This window comes from Drosophila nasuta, chromosome 2R (assembly GCF_023558535.2).
Source record: "Drosophila nasuta strain 15112-1781.00 chromosome 2R, ASM2355853v1, whole genome shotgun sequence".
Classification (NCBI taxonomy): Eukaryota; Metazoa; Arthropoda; class Insecta; order Diptera; family Drosophilidae; genus Drosophila; species Drosophila nasuta.
The window spans coordinates 24708970-24724618 of NC_083456.1; the positions used below are offsets into that span (position 1 = coordinate 24708970).

General features: G+C 39.5%; 7 protein-coding genes across 8 annotated transcripts; 4 read left to right on the forward strand and 3 right to left on the reverse strand.

Annotated features, from left to right (window-relative positions):
* Positions 1-17: 17 nt before the first annotated feature.
* LOC132787613 (serine/threonine-protein phosphatase 5) lies at positions 18-3040 on the reverse strand. The gene is made up of 8 exons (XM_060794779.1): positions 2766-3040; positions 2239-2480; positions 2025-2175; positions 1848-1969; positions 1519-1789; positions 1008-1458; positions 862-943; positions 18-795 (listed from the first exon to the last, which is right to left on the reverse strand). The coding sequence occupies exons 1-8, from the start codon at positions 2932-2934 to the stop codon at positions 736-738; spliced, it is 1548 nt and encodes a 515-aa protein (XP_060650762.1). The 5' UTR covers positions 2935-3040; the 3' UTR covers positions 18-735.
* Positions 3041-3211: 171 nt separating this feature from the next.
* LOC132787615 (uncharacterized) lies at positions 3212-4798 on the forward strand. The gene is made up of 2 exons (XM_060794782.1): positions 3212-3795; positions 3861-4798. Exons 1-2 carry the CDS (start codon positions 3565-3567, stop codon positions 4479-4481), a joined length of 852 nt encoding a protein of 283 aa, XP_060650765.1. The 5' UTR covers positions 3212-3564; the 3' UTR covers positions 4482-4798.
* Positions 4799-4912: 114 nt separating this feature from the next.
* Positions 4913-8501, forward strand: LOC132787618 (phenoloxidase-activating factor 3). The gene is made up of 6 exons (XM_060794785.1): positions 4913-5467; positions 5955-6686; positions 7328-7430; positions 7491-7666; positions 7725-7829; positions 7983-8501. The coding sequence occupies exons 1-6, from the start codon at positions 5407-5409 to the stop codon at positions 8375-8377; spliced, it is 1572 nt and encodes a 523-aa protein (XP_060650768.1). The 5' UTR covers positions 4913-5406; the 3' UTR covers positions 8378-8501.
* On the reverse strand, positions 6692-7892 carry LOC132787616 (uncharacterized). The gene is made up of 2 exons (XM_060794783.1): positions 7749-7892; positions 6692-7181 (listed from the first exon to the last, which is right to left on the reverse strand). Exon 2 carries the CDS (start codon positions 7168-7170, stop codon positions 6832-6834), a length of 339 nt encoding a protein of 112 aa, XP_060650766.1. The 5' UTR covers positions 7171-7181; positions 7749-7892; the 3' UTR covers positions 6692-6831.
* Positions 8502-8655: 154 nt separating the features above from the next.
* On the forward strand, positions 8656-10445 carry LOC132784573 (serine protease easter). The gene is made up of 4 exons (XM_060790270.1): positions 8656-8880; positions 9143-9339; positions 9394-9583; positions 9644-10445. The coding sequence occupies exons 1-4, from the start codon at positions 8820-8822 to the stop codon at positions 10372-10374; spliced, it is 1179 nt and encodes a 392-aa protein (XP_060646253.1). The 5' UTR covers positions 8656-8819; the 3' UTR covers positions 10375-10445.
* A 167-nt stretch (positions 10446-10612) lies between these two features.
* LOC132784575 (charged multivesicular body protein 3) lies at positions 10613-12068 on the reverse strand. 2 transcript variants are annotated; one of them, XM_060790274.1, is made up of 4 exons: positions 11746-12068; positions 11340-11580; positions 10860-11271; positions 10613-10794 (listed from the first exon to the last, which is right to left on the reverse strand). In XM_060790274.1, the coding sequence occupies exons 1-3, from the start codon at positions 11788-11790 to the stop codon at positions 10871-10873; spliced, it is 687 nt and encodes a 228-aa protein (XP_060646257.1). In that variant the 5' UTR covers positions 11791-12068; the 3' UTR covers positions 10613-10794; positions 10860-10870. The 2 variants fall into 2 exon arrangements, with proteins under 2 accessions (XP_060646257.1, XP_060646256.1); XM_060790273.1 differs by having other exon boundaries at positions 10613-10775; positions 11746-12067.
* Positions 12069-12183: 115 nt separating this feature from the next.
* On the forward strand, positions 12184-14178 carry LOC132784572 (uncharacterized). The gene is made up of 6 exons (XM_060790269.1): positions 12184-12529; positions 12618-12869; positions 12933-13073; positions 13140-13270; positions 13358-13488; positions 13548-14178. The coding sequence occupies exons 1-6, from the start codon at positions 12275-12277 to the stop codon at positions 14030-14032; spliced, it is 1395 nt and encodes a 464-aa protein (XP_060646252.1). The 5' UTR covers positions 12184-12274; the 3' UTR covers positions 14033-14178.
* The last annotated feature ends 1471 nt before the right edge of the window (positions 14179-15649 follow it).

Consider the following 15649-nt stretch of genomic DNA (forward strand, 5'->3'; position numbering starts at 1 on the left):
TGGATTATTGAGGTATTTTTTGTTTCTAACTTGCGTAATTTTTATTAAAATGACTTGATATATAAACAAATTTAAGGATGAAACAAAAGCATTTGGGAAAAAAAATTAAAATAAAAACGGATATAGAAATGCGGGCGGGGCAGGGATAGGGGAGATTATGTTCAAACTGTGTGGACCACGCAGATTATTGCCAAAAGTTTTTGGTTTTTAGAAAATGCTATGCATAAACATAATACATTTGTTTACTGTTTACGGATTGTTTCTTTTCTCTTCATTTTGTTTTAGTTTTTGTTTAATAGCACAAACACTTTAAAGTGATTTACTCAGATGCTTAGCACCCAAATTAAACTTAGCATCTGACTTTTAAAGCCACATTAATTATATCATTCTTTGTATGCATAGTTTTTCTTGTATCAAATATAGCAGAATTTGTTTGTTGTAAAGTGATTGCTATGCACAGTTGCCATCAGTCCAACTTAAAACACAACAGTGTTATTTACTCGAACTCCACCTTGTAAACAGTCGAATAATAAGCAAGCTGTTGGCTAAAAGGTCCTTTGAGCATTTTAGAATTCGTGGTTTTCCAGTTTTCTTGTTGTTGTGTTTTGCGATTGTGGGTTCTCAAGCATGGGCAGGAAGGGATTATTAGTTGTTCTTTTGGTTTTTGTTTTTTCTTTCTTTAGGAATTTATAGTGTGCTTAGCTATTGTTATGCATAGTTGCTACGTTTCTATGACTACGCCAGCCAGTTCATCAGACTATTGGCATATGCCATAGGCTTCACATCAGGATGTGGCTGAAATAGTACGAATTTTTGTGTTAACAGATGCATTTAACTATTACCTTAGAGAAGACAACTTACCACAGCCTCAAAAGATCTGATATTTGGTGTTAGATTGTTACCAGTAATTGTTATAAATGCGCCCATGTTGCCCATAGTATCACTATACAAAATAAAATGTGGAATTAATACGTGATTCAAAACCTTAGCAATAGCTATAAACTTACCAATAGTTCGGCGCCGAGAAGACTGTTATACATTGGCCATTGTGGGCCATTTCATAGCCCATATCCTTTACTTCATGGCTGCGAATGATGTAATCCAATTTGTTAAGTTTACAGAATGTTTCAGTGACATCGGGACCAAACTGTATTCCTACCCCGCGCTTCGATGGGCCACGGCCCATCCATTGCTGCGGATCGGACCATAACAGTTCACACATCAATCCCTCTTCTGGTGGCTGGCAATTGCGATCGATGCGACGAATGTTATCCAATGTAACATCGTCTGATGAGAAGAGACCACCGTGCATGACAAGAATCTTCTGGTTGATGCAATGGCACAGTGGAAGCCAATTGAATACTTGCGTAAATATATCGGCCATTGCGCTGGTGTACTTGGCCGTAACTTCGCCCGTAAAACCGTACATTTGATTCATGTTGATACTTTCGTGATTGCCTATTTCAACATACATTCGAATTAATTGCCTGGCCAACAGATTTCACATTATTTGCTTACCGCGTGACAGGAAGAAATGATTGGGATACAGCAGCTTGAAGCCAAAAAGCGTAAATATGCATTCTACGGAGAATGAGCCTCTATCGACAAAATCTCCATTGAATAGATACGGATTTTTCTCCGATGGCAGTCCGTTGATCTCAAAGATGTTCATCAAATCATAGAACTGGCCGTGAATATCACCACAAATGGTAAATTTCTCCTCACCTGGCACCTTAATGTCCACCAGCGATGGCTGTGAACGCATATAAACGTCAATGTCGCAGAGTATCTGTAAAAGAATTAACATATTAGTATCGTAATTACGAAATGCAACTATATAGTTATACCTTATAGGCGAATTTGCGATGCAGTCTCTTTTGTGCCTTATAGTGCTCCATAAGGTCTTTCATAAACTGTAAAGTAACCTTGCCATCTTCCAGCTGAGGACCCTTGTAGTCATCCTCAATGGCTGCAATAATAGGCTGAATTAATATTTCTTCTTTCGTTATGTAACTAATGCTTACTGATGTTCTCCATATCTCTATACATCTCCGATAGCGTCTTCTCGGGCTTATCCACTGCAATAGCGCGCTCAAAGGCGCGCATTTTAACTATCTTATTGCATTCGGTAAACTTCAACTTGGCATCTTTATCATTGGGCCTGCACTTGGCCACCTACAAAAACACAGTTATTCAGTAAAATCGTGAAGTAATTTGATGAATTAAAATTCTGCTTACATATTCAAAATCGGATAATGCCAATTTGAATTTGCCCAAGGACATATGGGCCGCCGCTCGTCGGTAATAGCCTTTCAAGTAGCTGGGATCCGTCTTAACCGCAGACACTCCATCTTGCAGCGCAAGACCAAAGTTTTCCTGCCGCAAATGTGCCAAAGCTCGATTTGCATAGTAAATTGCACTGGTTGGATACAGTTCTATGGCTTTCGAATACATTTCGATGGCTTTCGTAAATTCCTTGGCTAGAAAATAAAGCAATAAATGTGTGGTGTTTATTTCACATAAGAAACTAATTCCGTGTTCCAAATAAGATAAATAACTACTTCAAAAATGAACAAAGAAAGATACAAATTATCTCACTTCCCACAGGCTTTTAAGGTTAGGTCGAAAGGTAGCGTTTTTTTGGGAGCACGGGACGCATTTTTGCTGTTTGCGAGAGTGCTGAAGGATGTTATCCCCATAAGGCCGTGACTTCGAAATTGTAGCGAGTGGTATAAGTAATGGATGTAACGACATTGGTAACTTACTTTTGAGCAAATCATTTCCCTTATTTTTGTACTGCTCGGCCGCGGCAAAACCTTGGTCTCCTGCTTCCGGCGCTGAATCACGTTTACTGGCGCTATTCTCGGCATTGGCCGCTTGTTCCTGCAGATTATCCGTGCATTTCTGCTGACTTTCCAGTTCGGCGGACGACATATTATGTTTTTATTTGACAATTATCTGCTGCTGCTGCCTGCCTGACTATTTATTTCTCTAATATTATTTACTGTCTGCAACTTTTCTAGTGCTTGCAAACGTCGAAATGTTTTAGTGGTGTGCAACAAGCAAAGAAGAAACTGGCGCTAATTATCGATAAGTTTTTACAATTTTCAAATCCTCAGAACGCTATTTCAGCATGAAATTGTTTTTAACTTTGAATTCCTGTACTCTTGACAAAGTAATGACAATAGAAAAAATAGTTTTTATAAATTGTAATTACTATAACTTAGCGCAAATGTTTTTCATTCAACATTTGTGCATTTTTCAAATATGGTGCGGGTGCTGTGTAACGCCGCATTGGCGCATATCGATACATTTTGTGCGGTGAGCGACGCAACAGCTGTTATGAGCTGGGCTTTGTATATTCCCAAGCAGCGACGAAGAAAAAAGTTAGAAACGGGTTGTGTGTTGTTAGTGTAGAAACTTTGAAGCGGACAGAGAGTAGTTAAACGCCTGAGTTCATTTAACTGCGCCAAGAATCTCACTCAATTTACATTGACCGCAGCATCAGTGCAAAATTGTTGTCTTTTCAAAAGTGTTTGCGGGGGTGTGTGAAAAAAATCAAATATGTCTATGAGTAATTTATCAGTAGACGGGGAGTTCCGCTATATCATACAATGGTTTAACGAATGGAGCGAGCTGCAACGCGACGATTTCGTTTATGTATTGGTGGAATATCTCACAAGAGAAGGTGAAGCTGGCACTGGAAATGGAAATGGCAGCTATGTGAATGGCGTCGTCAATTCGTTGGCCACGTCTGGAGTGCAGGACAAGCCAATGAGCCTATTTCAATGCCGCGTAACTATTTAAAAAATACTTAAAAATTTCTCTCCATTTTCTAATACTGTTTCTTTGCTAAACAGATTAAACTGTTTCGTGAATGGAATCCAAAGTGGCCAAGTGACTTCAAATGCAAGCTGCAAGAGAAAATCAACGAGATCGACCCCAAAGTCGGAGAAAAAATCATCAATGAGCTGAAGACGCCGCATTCAATGCACAATGGTGATGTAGCTGTGCATTTAAATGTAAATGGAACTAGCGGCAACTCAGTAGATTGTGAACTAGAGCAATCGCCAACAACAGTCTCAGATACATTGCCGGTCACAATAGATTCAGATCCAACTTCAACATCAGCAGTTGTGGTAGTAAACGCTGCTATTGACCAGACTTTGGAGACAGATAATGATAATCATTTGGCAGCCGTGTTGCGTCAAGAAACACCAGTCGATGATGATGATGATGATGTTAATAATGATGATCAAGTTCATGCTGACACAAATGGCACTTATGCATCTTCGTCGTCTGCTTCAGTGACAACGATTGCGGTGAATGCGTCCCCAACTCTACAGCAGCAACAGTCGCCGTTGATCGTCGAACCTGTAGAACAGGTCGAGAATAACGTTTCAGCCAGTGTCATTGTTACTGTTGCCTCTGCTGCTGCGCCGCCGACAGCAACTGCAGCTGAGATAGTCCCGGTGGCATAGATGATGGCGCCTACTTTGATGATCGACGAACGAAAAAGGCTTACCGCAACATTAGCACTCAGCATCAATTACATTCCATATACATATACATACATTTCTAGAAAGTTAGGCATTCTATATTTTAAGTTCAAGTGCATTCTACTAAACCATGTTAGTAATACTTTTGTGAAGAGCGCTGTAAGAAGATCAAAATATATATAAATACGTGACTATTCTCTCTGACTGCAATAATCATTTGTTTAGAATACGTACATATTAATTATTTTTGGCTAAAAATATAATTAAAGTCGGAGTCTAATGCCATGCGAGTGAGTATATCTCAAAACATGTTTTTTATTGCTCTTTCTGGTGACTGTGAGTGTGTATGTGATGCCGGCACTTCAACTTACGCACGAGAGAAGGCAAGGCAGTGCTACTCGGATGTTGGGCCTGTTATGATCGTGCGCTCGTTCACTCTCCTTACATCAGCCTACACTAATTTATCGCTCTCTTGCTCGCTTGCTCTGGTTTACTACGTGTGTGTGCGCTTGCGTGTACTGATTGCTCTTTCATAAGCTCAACTGGCTGGCTGGCGTATAATTTGTTTTTGTGTGTCCCTCTTTGTTTTGATTCGCTGCTGATAAAAAAAAAAATCATTTATTCAAAGTAACACAACAATAAAAAAACAAAACAGCAAAGGCATGGAAATGGAAATAAGAGATACTATATCTCACAATATTGAACCAATTTATTTCAATTTTATTTTGCACCTCGAAGGCATCAGTTGTGCGCGCGTTCGCTCGGTCTAAATTTCAATGATTAGCTAAGAATCGTGTGCGACTTCGTAAGGCTGTGTTTCGTGTGCGTCTTCGTGTTCCTGCTCGCTTATTTCGCGCGTGTGTGTGTGTGGGTGTGTGTATTATTGACTGCGTAAGAAAAGCTTAAAATGCAGTGGCTGCAGGCAAAACTCCTGTACATAACAGCTGTGTTCATAGCATGTTTTCAATGTGAGTTCAACTACAACAAAACTAAAAACCAATGACTTAAACAACGAACTTGACACGCGAGACACCCGAGCACAAGTGATTGGCAATTGTGTCTTTGTATTGTATAACGAAATTCAATTTTGTAGCTAAAGAACAATCATTTGACAGTGGGTCAAGGTCAATGACTAGAAATTCCCCAAAGCAAATGTGCTAACATCATGCTCCGCAGCCGGAGCAAAGCGAAGGGCAATAAACTACGCACACAAATACAAACGTAATCAACGAAAACGATGGCAAAAGTGACTCAGTAATTGCTGCTGTGCCAGACTTTTTAGTTGTTGTTATTGTTGTTGTTTAGGTTCGTGTCTTGACGCTTTAGGCACCGCACTTCTGGTTTGCAGATATTGACCTTGACTATTGGTTTCGCTTCTCGCTGTTGTTGTTTCTTAACGTTTTCAATTTTTCTTGCCGAGTCACTTCACCTCAAGCAATTCCCAAATTTTCGCAGTTGTTTACGTCACCGGCATTTGTCACTGCATCCGTATCAAGGACTGTCTGCCCTTCTCCCGCATGCTCTTGCACCACAAGATCGAGGATCGTGCCGCCATCTTTGCGATGGTTCACGCAGCTGCCTGTGGCTTTGAAGGACTCGATCCGCTCGCCTGTTGTCCACATCATGAGACGCTGTTGCATGGCAATCGCATAATACGTGTGGCGCCACCCCCAGATCGCTGGGTTTGGGATGTGGCCACAAGATCGCGGTCCAACAGCGTCTTCGATAGACATGCGGCTCATCAGATGGAAAAACAGCTGCATGATTATCACGACTTCGCCGCACAACGTAATTGCCCCCAACCTATTGAGGAGGAAATGGATGAACATCACTTTCATTACCATTATCGCATCGATCACGACGAGCAGCAACCAAGACGACGTCCACCGCCGAAGGATCGACCCATTGTGTTTCCCGGTGATTTGCGTTTCGACGACTCCATCGAGAGCAAGGCGCAAGGAGAACTTATGGCCGCCGCCAGCCAGGAGCAAGTTGTAAGCCAGCCAGGACCCGCTTCAGAAACAAGCACACCGCCTCCTGCTTCGGCTACAACTCCCACGGCAGAGTTTGCGGCACGTTTGAATACCGCAGACTGTGGCTCGAGTTTGACAACTCGCATTCTGGGAGGAGAGGAAACGCAACCAGGACAATATCCTTGGCTGGCAAGGATCGCATACCGTAATCGCAGTGAGTTTAATTATCAAGACCAAAAATTTTATTACGTCAGTGTTTGTATGAGTTGTGTAGAAAGATCAATGGGTTAACATTTCATCAAGAAATAAGAAAAAAAAAAGACAGACCCAAACATCTAAAACACAGAGCAGTTTTGCTCTTAGCCCAGCTCGTTAGCCACATTAACCATTTGGGAGGTCAGAAAACAACCGACACCAAAGACCAACACTGGCTTTACTAGATCCCAATTGGAAGTGTCCTGTTCGCCATCGCTATACTGACTGCCCGTAGAGTAAGCACCATCCTTATCGTATGAATATTCGCTACCTTGGCCATAGCCATATTGTCCATAGGGATCGTAGGCATATTGATTTTGATTGTTATAATCGTTTTGGTAGTAGTTATTATCATCATAAGTTACTTGATTTTTGTTACGACAATAGACGCAATTTGGGCTCGTTTCATTGGCACTCTTGCAACAACAACCAGGCTTACTCATTTTGGATTAGACTGTAAAAGAGATTTGTGAGAGGATTCTCATCAAATTAAAGTAGAATGACTAAAACTACAATTTATTACAACGCAATATTATCAATAGAATAGTAATAAAATACTAAAAACTCTCGCTTAATTTCTTACTTCAATCAATTAATTAGCAAATGGTCGCATCAGCTACCGCTGCTCGGGCTCCCTCATTGCCAGTGACTACGTGATTACAGCTGCGCATTGCGTTGTTAACTTGGTCAGCGATTTAGAGATGTACGTACAAGAAGACTTTAAATATTTCCCCCACAGGAACTACGCTAAACCCTTTCTCAGTTTTCAGGTGCGCATAGGCGACGAGAAACCAGGTGCACAGGACTGCGCAGCCAGTGCTGCCAATAACTGCAGTGCACCCAATTTATTTGCGATTGCCCGAGTTATAGTGCACCCCAACTACGATCAGCCGAAGTATGCAAACGACATCGCACTGCTGAATTTGAGAACTAAGCTGGGTAAATTCTGAACCAATGATGGTCCACTATAACATTTAGCTAATATTTCTTTTTTTAGTGAGTTTCACGCCAATATGCTTACCTTTAAACAGCACAGCTGCGCTTGCGAATCGATTAATTGGCCAAATGGGCGTCGCTGCCGGTTGGAGCACAACTTCGGAAAGTACGTTTTTATTATGTAAAAATAGACATACACCAAAAAATTAAAAGAAGAATGAACAATTGAAGTAGACTAATAGAACTAATGCTTTTTCACTTGCTCAGGAAACAAATCACACAATAACGTTAAACCTTTGCCTGCTTTGTTTCTTTGCAGTCAACGGCAACAACAACAACAGTTCGGCAAACTTTACAAGCTCAGCTTCAGCGCGTTTCATTCGATTACCGATAGTCAATACAACGAGTTGTGCGATAGCTTATGCCAATCTGAGCGAGAACTTTCAGCAGCCGATTGTCATCACGCCGAATCATCTCTGCGCCCAAGGACAACCGATGAACGATGTGTGCCGCGGCGACAGCGGCGGACCGTTTATGGACGACGGCACTTCGGGGATTCTGAATTCCAATGGCCGTTATACGCTGCTAGGAATTGTTGCGTTTGGGCCAACACTTTGTGGGGTTTCCACTATTCCAGGTGTCTACACGGCCGTTAGCTCCTTTCTCAACTGGATCTTCGATAGCATTACAGCAATGCCAGTGGCTAGCACATGAGCGGCTGCAAAGCTATTCTTTCTTTTTTTTGTATATGCCAAAGCTTACCAATATTCATAGAATTAACATATCCAGTTATGTATAATAATCGATAGAAAAATATTAAACGTATTATTAAATAATAGCAACAACAACAAAACAGAAACTTGCAATTTTCACTTTACATTTCAAGCGAACGTTTTCTCGCTTGCACAACAACAACAACAAAACGGGAGTTCAAAAGCTCTTATCAAAGCTCACTCAAAAGTTCCCTGTTAAGCTGCGCTCACCACCTGCGACTTCTCAGTCGTGTGCGAAGTCTGACTTCGGCATCTTCTTCAGCTGTTGTGACACCGAAAAGTTGTACGGAAATATTTGCATAAGCTATACGATCGGAAAAAACTCAAACTCTAAAGGCTTTAAGACATTTTTATTGTTACACATACATACAATTAATATAAATATGATTAAGTTAATTGCAATCTGTGTCGTGCTTGCAGTTGGTGTTAATTTAACAAATGCGCGTAAGTAAATAGCGAAGGGAAACGGCAAAGAAAGTCCGAAAGAAGCAAAAAGAATATTTGATTAATGTATGTATTATGTATGTAAGCCTGACTGTATTGGCATATGCGTGTATGTGTGTGTGTTTGTTTGGAGGGGCCTTCACATCATCCATCTGTCGTAAGAAACCTGTTTCTAATCTAATAGTATAATCGGCAACATACACACAAATTATTAACTTCGATTCGGCATTATAACTATAATCATTTTGTGTGATTTACGCAGAGTTTTATTTCCCCAATGAGGCTAATCAGGTGCCAAACTACGGTCGCTGCATAACTCCAAATCGGGAACGTGCACTTTGCATTCATCTTGAGGATTGTAAATATCTCTATGGACTGCTGACAACATCTCCCTTAAGGGATGCGGATAAATTGTACTTGAGTCGCAGCCAATGTGGCTATGTTAATGGCAAAGTGTTGGTAAGTTAAGACAGAGAATTTACTCTATTTTAACTAATGATCTATCTTGGTTAGATCTGCTGCCCGGATCGCTATAGGGACACTACTCCTATAACCACAGTTAAACCTCCAGTGAATAATACAAATACAAGTCTGTTGCCATTGCCGGGTCAATGTGGCAATCTGCTGTCGAATCGCATTTACGGCGGTGTCAAGACCAAAATCGATGAATACCCCTGGATGGCATTAGTCGAATATACAAAAGGTAATTAATTACATTTGATTATTAGAAAGCTTACGACTTTTGCTAAATTTCTATTCATAGGCAGTGGCTCTAAAGGTCATCATTGCGGTGGTTCACTAATCAACACACGCTACGTGGTCACCGCCTCCCATTGTGTCAATGGAAAATCCCTGCCAGCCGATTGGCGTCTCACAGGCGTCCGTCTAGGCGAATGGGACACGGCCACCGATCCCGACTGTGAGGTCGATGTGCGCGGCATGAAAGATTGTGCGCCTCCGCATTTGGATATCGCCGTTGAACGCACCATACCGCATCCATCGTACGATCCCAGCTCAAAGAATCAGGTCAACGATATTGCGCTATTGCGTATGGCCCGGCAAATTGAATATACGGACTTCGTGCGTCCCATTTGCTTGCCATTGGATGCGAATCTTCGTGATGCCACGTTCGATGGCATTGCCATGGATGTGGCTGGCTGGGGCAAGACGGAAGAGCTGTCTGCCAGCAATTTGAAGCTCAAAGCCACTGTCGACGGCTTCACATTGGATGAATGCCAAAATGTTTACAGTCGTCAAAATATTAAGCTGGAGAACACGCAGATGTGTGCCGGAGGCATGGAAGGTGTGGATTCGTGTCGTGGTGACTCCGGTGGTCCACTGATCGGCCAGAACACGAACAAAGTAAACACATATTTCTTTTTGGCCGGTGTTGTCTCCTTTGGGCCCACACCGTGTGGCTTAAATGGCTGGCCAGGTGTCTATAGTCGTGTTGGATCATATGTGGATTGGATACAAGCCACTTTGGAGCCATAAAAAATAGTTAATATAGTTTATAACTGTTTGCTATTAAAGACAATGACAAGCGGAGCACAAGTTCCACAAAATTAACGTTTTTCTCTTGGGTTCCATCAATTGCATTGTATTTTTGGGTTCAGCCTAAATGTATGCTATAAAATATCAAGATCTTAAACTCGATCTTAAAAACTTAGTTTTCTTCTTATTCGATTTAATATACGTTAAAGATTATGCAATAAATAATATACAAAAAATAAAATGGTTAGAACAAAAAACAATGTGAACCAAAACATTGTGTATATACTTGATACTTTCTACATCATAGAATACAAGTTGAACTGACTTAATTTGGTTTCTTTTGATTCACTGTCGGGAGTCGGGAATTCGAATTAAATAGTTTGGGATTAATTGTGGGCGTGCTAAAATGTAAATCACAAGCTACATTGAATAATCCGAATCTAAGCATTAGTATTGTAAGTATTGGTGGATTGAGAGACCCTTACTGGCAACTTATTTACGAACGCAACGATGCGAGACGACTCTGCATCTCCTGCAGCTCTTCGCCCTCCTCGTCTTCATCGTCGGCAACCTCGACGGGAACACGTGCTGCGGTAGCTGCCGCCGGCGTCTTATCAGCGGGCGTTGCTTCTGGTGGCAATGGCGCCTCGCCCAATTTGCCATCTGTTATTTCCCAGAGCACTTTGTCCACCTCCTTGGCTGCCTGCTCCTCCAACTCCTCGGTGTCCTCTAGCGAGTCCATGGTTTCGTCCAGCATTTCCTCAATGATGCCCGCCTTCATCATTTCCTTGGACATGTCACGCATAATGCCGGCCAACTCGGGATAACGTACCAGACTCTGCATGGCCTGCATGACTTCAGTCGATTTCTGTAGCGATCCCGCAACTCGCAACGTGGCTAAAAATTGAAACAAACAAAACATTTGTCAACCTACTATAAAAAGTATTTAAAATACTATTACATACACAATTGGTTTTTCATCTGCATCTGTACAGAGTTGAGGTGCGCTTTGGAGGTGTAAATACGATTGATTGCTTTGCGTGCGTTAACAATCTCTTTAGCCAGAATGATGCAGGTGTCCCTATCATTCTTCTGAGCGGCTTGCTTAAGAGAGCGTTTCACCTTCTCCTCCTCTCGTTGTATGCTGCGTATTTGCCTGTCGAGCTGATTGCCCTCTTTCCGTATTTTGTGAGTCCATTCTTGCACCTACGACGAAAGCGGAGAAACGGGTATTTAGATCGCCGAATTCAGAGAAACAAAACAACTGGAACATGACATCATTTCATGGTCATCAATTGATTGGCCTTGTTAACGCGCAAAAAAAAAAAACACAAGAAACTGCATGGCCTAATTCGGTGCAAGGCTACAAACCTGCTCTTTGGGATCCTTGCTGGGGGTTTTGCCGAATAAGCCCATTTTAAACGATTTATAGCGAAACGCTAAGATTAATTTGTTATTATTGTTATTATTAAATTATTTAGCTTTACACTGCTTCTGAGTCATTTTATGAATATGTATCTGGCAACACTGCAGTATTGTTTACAGTTCACTAGCGATAGTCTGGCAACGCATACAAGCGATTGGTAAACAGCTCGACCAAAACCGATACAGATTGCAAATAATTGTACTATTTAATTTAATAAACTTAAATTCATACGCCTATTTAAAAAAAATTTTAATAAAATTACTCAATTGCTAATTTACATTATGACAGAAGTAACAAAGAATTGTATGTGCTCTGCTGTAAATGAGCAGCGTACTGTTTTGTTGAACTCTCCGTTACGGTGACTTTCCAACACTGGCCGACAACCGCGCAATTGTGATCAGATGTTCGTCTGGTAAACTGTGAAGCGTTAGTGTTACAAGTGGTAGAAAGAGTGAATATTAAAATAAAATCATAATGCGTACAAACGCAATAGTTAGTTGTTTAGTATTGTTATTCCATAATGTGTGCTGTACTGAGAATACGTGGGTGGAGCCCCACGACTGGACAAAACTATCACCAGAGTCGTTCAATCATCCCACCAACACTGAGGATGCGTGTCTTTGCCAGGCGCCAACAGACCCGAAATCTATTGCCTCCGTCGAGGATCAACTAGCATTAATATATTTTAAAAAGTTCGTTAACTCACTATTCAGCCGCAATAAACTACAAGTAAGTTGACATGCGTTCATTTGCCTAATTGGGCAAGATGACGTCATGTAATTAGAATAATGTTTGTCCAACTATTTTACAACTTTAGCATAGCAAATCGGCGCAGCTTTTTAAGCGATCACTGCTATTTACATTGCTGCCGTCACAAATTGAAGAACTTGAAGCAGCGCAAGATGTACGAGATATTGATATTGTTCTCAGTCAAATTATGGATAAAGCCAAGGATTTACCTTTGAATAGAGCCGAAGGCGATTATGGGTATTCACATCAAGGAATGGGAGTAAAAGCTCTTATTACAGACATGTACAAGGATTTTGTACAGTTGCTGAGAATATCTGAGGTTAGTATTGCCTTTTATAGAACACCATGTGTGGAAATATAAACAAAAAACTCGTTTTGCCAGGTAAAATTTTTATTGGCAGTATTGCTCTCCATTGCTGCCGGTTGGCTTGTGAGAAAACGTTATCGGATTCCGGTATTCGTTATTGTAATTGGCGGCGTATTTATATATGGCTATTTTCACACTTATTTGGAGTGCAATAGAGTATGTATTAAATTAACTAATTTAAAAGACACTTGCGGAAATTAACAAAATGCTGCTGTACTTTAGAAAATGGAAGTCGATGCCATGTTGGAAGTGATCGATAGTCATCAAGAAATTGATCAGAGTTCCTGGTTTTCGCGACTATTCGGTTTTATTTCAAGGGAAACCCCCGAACAAATTCAAAAGAAACGCTTAATGCAAGTATCTCTAACAAAGGAAAATAATCTTGAGATTAATTTTATATAACAATCTTATCAATACAATTATCTTTTTACAAATTGTAGTAAATCAACAAAATTGATTATGCCGTTTTGTCGACCCGATCACGTTTTTGTCATATACACAAGTGATATATTCATAAAACAAATTGAAATGCTGCTAGAGAAGACAACGGATACCATGACCAAATTAACCAGTAAGTTTTCACATAGCAACTAATGAAATAACAATAGAAAATAACTTTTTTTTCTATAGATGGTTTAGGGTTCCCGTACAACTTAATTGCACCAATTGCACTAGTCTGCATGATAAGCTACATGTTGAAGCTTACGTTCAAATACATCATAAGTCCCAAGGTATGGATACAATTCATGCATCGGAACCCGCCTCCACCCGTCCAAGCCACACAACAAGCATCCCTCGCAGGTGGCTCAGCAAACGACTCTTTGTCGGGTGAGAACCTGAAAATGTTGCTAAACGTGATGAACCGTGCGCAATTAACAACGTCGGAATCGCAAGCACAATTAGCCGTTTCTGGGGTTCAAGAGGTGCTGGAGCAACTGGAGGCACCACCACAAAGCACTTCACCAAGCAAGAAAGTCAAACCTTCTTCAAAGGATACATCGAGTGAGCAACTTAATGCCAGCAGTAGCTTTGCAGACATCGCTCAAGAAGCTGGATTTACAGTCGTCGACGATAACGACGATAATGATCATGATATTCATATTAGCAACTCTTAACAGTGTCGCCACTTTAAGCCCGTATTTAATGTAATGTTTGTGATGATATACTTAAAAGAATTTTTACCAGTTTTTTACCCAAGTAAACGAGTCAGTTACCACTTAATAATTTTTTGTCATAGTTAAATTATTCTTTATTTAAATTATTTTTTGCGTGTATTTATTTCATTTTTGCACGATAATTATTATAAGTTAAATCTCCAACAATAAGATTTCATTAAGTGTCATTAATAGGCCTCCCAAAAACTGTCTATTACATGTTTCCTATATATGTATAATATATATATATATTATTTTTTTATTCTGCTGGCCACTTCAAAATTGTATATATATACCAATAATGGCGTTTTTTTGTTGCTGAATTATTTCTGTTCATATATTTACAACATATTATTAGCATTGAGTGTTTTTCTCTTTGTTTGTATGAGTTGCATATTTGAAATGTAAGCAATAATCAAATATTCATCGTGAATAATAAACTAGTTTAATATACAACTAATATGTTGTGTGTATAATAAGTTAATATATATATATGTATATTCATAAAAAAAATTAAAAATAATTCGGTGTAAATATATTCATTCGTTGTATTTTAAATTATACTTTCGAATTACATACAAATACAAACATACATATGTATAATAATGTCTGCTGCAGTATTACATTTTTATACATTACATTTCTTAACATTATTATGCAACTAATTATTCATTTGATGTCATCTATATAATATGTCTATTGTACTGTATTGTACTCCCAATACGCGGCACGTACATTTTTTTTGTTTAAGCCATAACCAGTTTTGCTGTCAAGAGCCTAACAAACCTAACTAAAAGCTATCGGGGAAACTAAGGGGCAAACCTAAAGCACTCAGGATCATGCTAACAAGTACATAATAAGATTTTGGTTTTAACTAAGGCTGGCATTAGGTTTCACATAATACATACATACTATATAATAATTAATAATATACTATGTACGCGTATTATTGTATTGTATTATTACGTTCATTCACTTTACGTTTTTGTTTTTTTTTTTATTGTTGACTATGGCAAACCGAGAGAATTTATCTAAATTGATTTCTGAAATCTTATACGCAAATTGGTCCGCTATCAAAATCTTGGTTAATAATTTTTCTACACAAATTCAACAATATAATAGGTATGTACTAGGTATATAATATTAATATATAATAGTAATATGTATGGATGTATGATCTTTATCATTCGTGTTCTTCATTATTATTCAGTGTATGTTTTGTATGTTTACTGTGTGCATAAGAAATGAGCAAAGTCATAATATATAATAAGAATTAACTATAATAATAATTACAATAGTTTAACATCAGTTAATTGAAACTGTTTACTGTGTACGTGGTTTTGGATAGGGATATACATCATCATCATTTCTTTATACATAATAACTAATGCCATTTTAATATCAATTAACAGCAAAACAACGCGAACAATTTGAATTCCTCAAATCGACTTTAACTCCTACACCTATGCACAAGCCAACCAACGATTTCGATTGTTAAATACCATAATATTGTTTGTTGTGAATCGTTTTTACTTCAAGTTAATCATAGATATACATATTTCATTAAAAATTTGCGTT

Coding starts and splice junctions, on each gene's coding strand:
- LOC132787613 (XM_060794779.1), bottom strand. CDS start 2,934: ATGTCGTCCGCCGAACTGGAAAGTCAGCAGAAATGCACGGATAATCTG. Junction 1,790..1,847: donor ATCGCAAATTCGCCTATAAG/GTATAACTATAT, acceptor ATTCTTTTACAG/ATACTCTGCGACATTGACGT. Junction 944..1,007: donor TTCTCGGCGCCGAACTATTG/GTAAGTTTATAG, acceptor TATTTTGTATAG/TGATACTATGGGCAACATGG.
- LOC132787615 (XM_060794782.1), top strand. CDS start 3,565: ATGTCTATGAGTAATTTATCAGTAGACGGGGAGTTCCGCTATATCATA. Junction 3,796..3,860: donor TGAGCCTATTTCAATGCCGC/GTAACTATTTAA, acceptor TTTGCTAAACAG/ATTAAACTGTTTCGTGAATG.
- LOC132787618 (XM_060794785.1), top strand. CDS start 5,407: ATGCAGTGGCTGCAGGCAAAACTCCTGTACATAACAGCTGTGTTCATA. Junction 5,468..5,954: donor GTTCATAGCATGTTTTCAAT/GTGAGTTCAACT, acceptor AAATTTTCGCAG/TTGTTTACGTCACCGGCATT. Junction 6,687..7,327: donor GATCGCATACCGTAATCGCA/GTGAGTTTAATT, acceptor TCAATTAATTAG/CAAATGGTCGCATCAGCTAC.
- LOC132787616 (XM_060794783.1), bottom strand. CDS start 7,170: ATGAGTAAGCCTGGTTGTTGTTGCAAGAGTGCCAATGAAACGAGCCCA.
- LOC132784573 (XM_060790270.1), top strand. CDS start 8,820: ATGATTAAGTTAATTGCAATCTGTGTCGTGCTTGCAGTTGGTGTTAAT. Junction 9,340..9,393: donor ATGTTAATGGCAAAGTGTTG/GTAAGTTAAGAC, acceptor TATCTTGGTTAG/ATCTGCTGCCCGGATCGCTA. Junction 9,584..9,643: donor ATTAGTCGAATATACAAAAG/GTAATTAATTAC, acceptor TTCTATTCATAG/GCAGTGGCTCTAAAGGTCAT.
- LOC132784575 (XM_060790274.1), bottom strand. CDS start 11,790: ATGGGCTTATTCGGCAAAACCCCCAGCAAGGATCCCAAAGAGCAG. Junction 11,581..11,745: donor GCAAGGATCCCAAAGAGCAG/GTTTGTAGCCTT, acceptor CTTTCGTCGTAG/GTGCAAGAATGGACTCACAA. Junction 11,272..11,339: donor GCAGATGAAAAACCAATTGT/GTATGTAATAGT, acceptor TTCAATTTTTAG/CCACGTTGCGAGTTGCGGGA.
- LOC132784572 (XM_060790269.1), top strand. CDS start 12,275: ATGCGTACAAACGCAATAGTTAGTTGTTTAGTATTGTTATTCCATAAT. Junction 13,074..13,139: donor CTTATTTGGAGTGCAATAGA/GTATGTATTAAA, acceptor GCTGTACTTTAG/AAAATGGAAGTCGATGCCAT. Junction 13,489..13,547: donor TACCATGACCAAATTAACCA/GTAAGTTTTCAC, acceptor TTTTTTCTATAG/ATGGTTTAGGGTTCCCGTAC.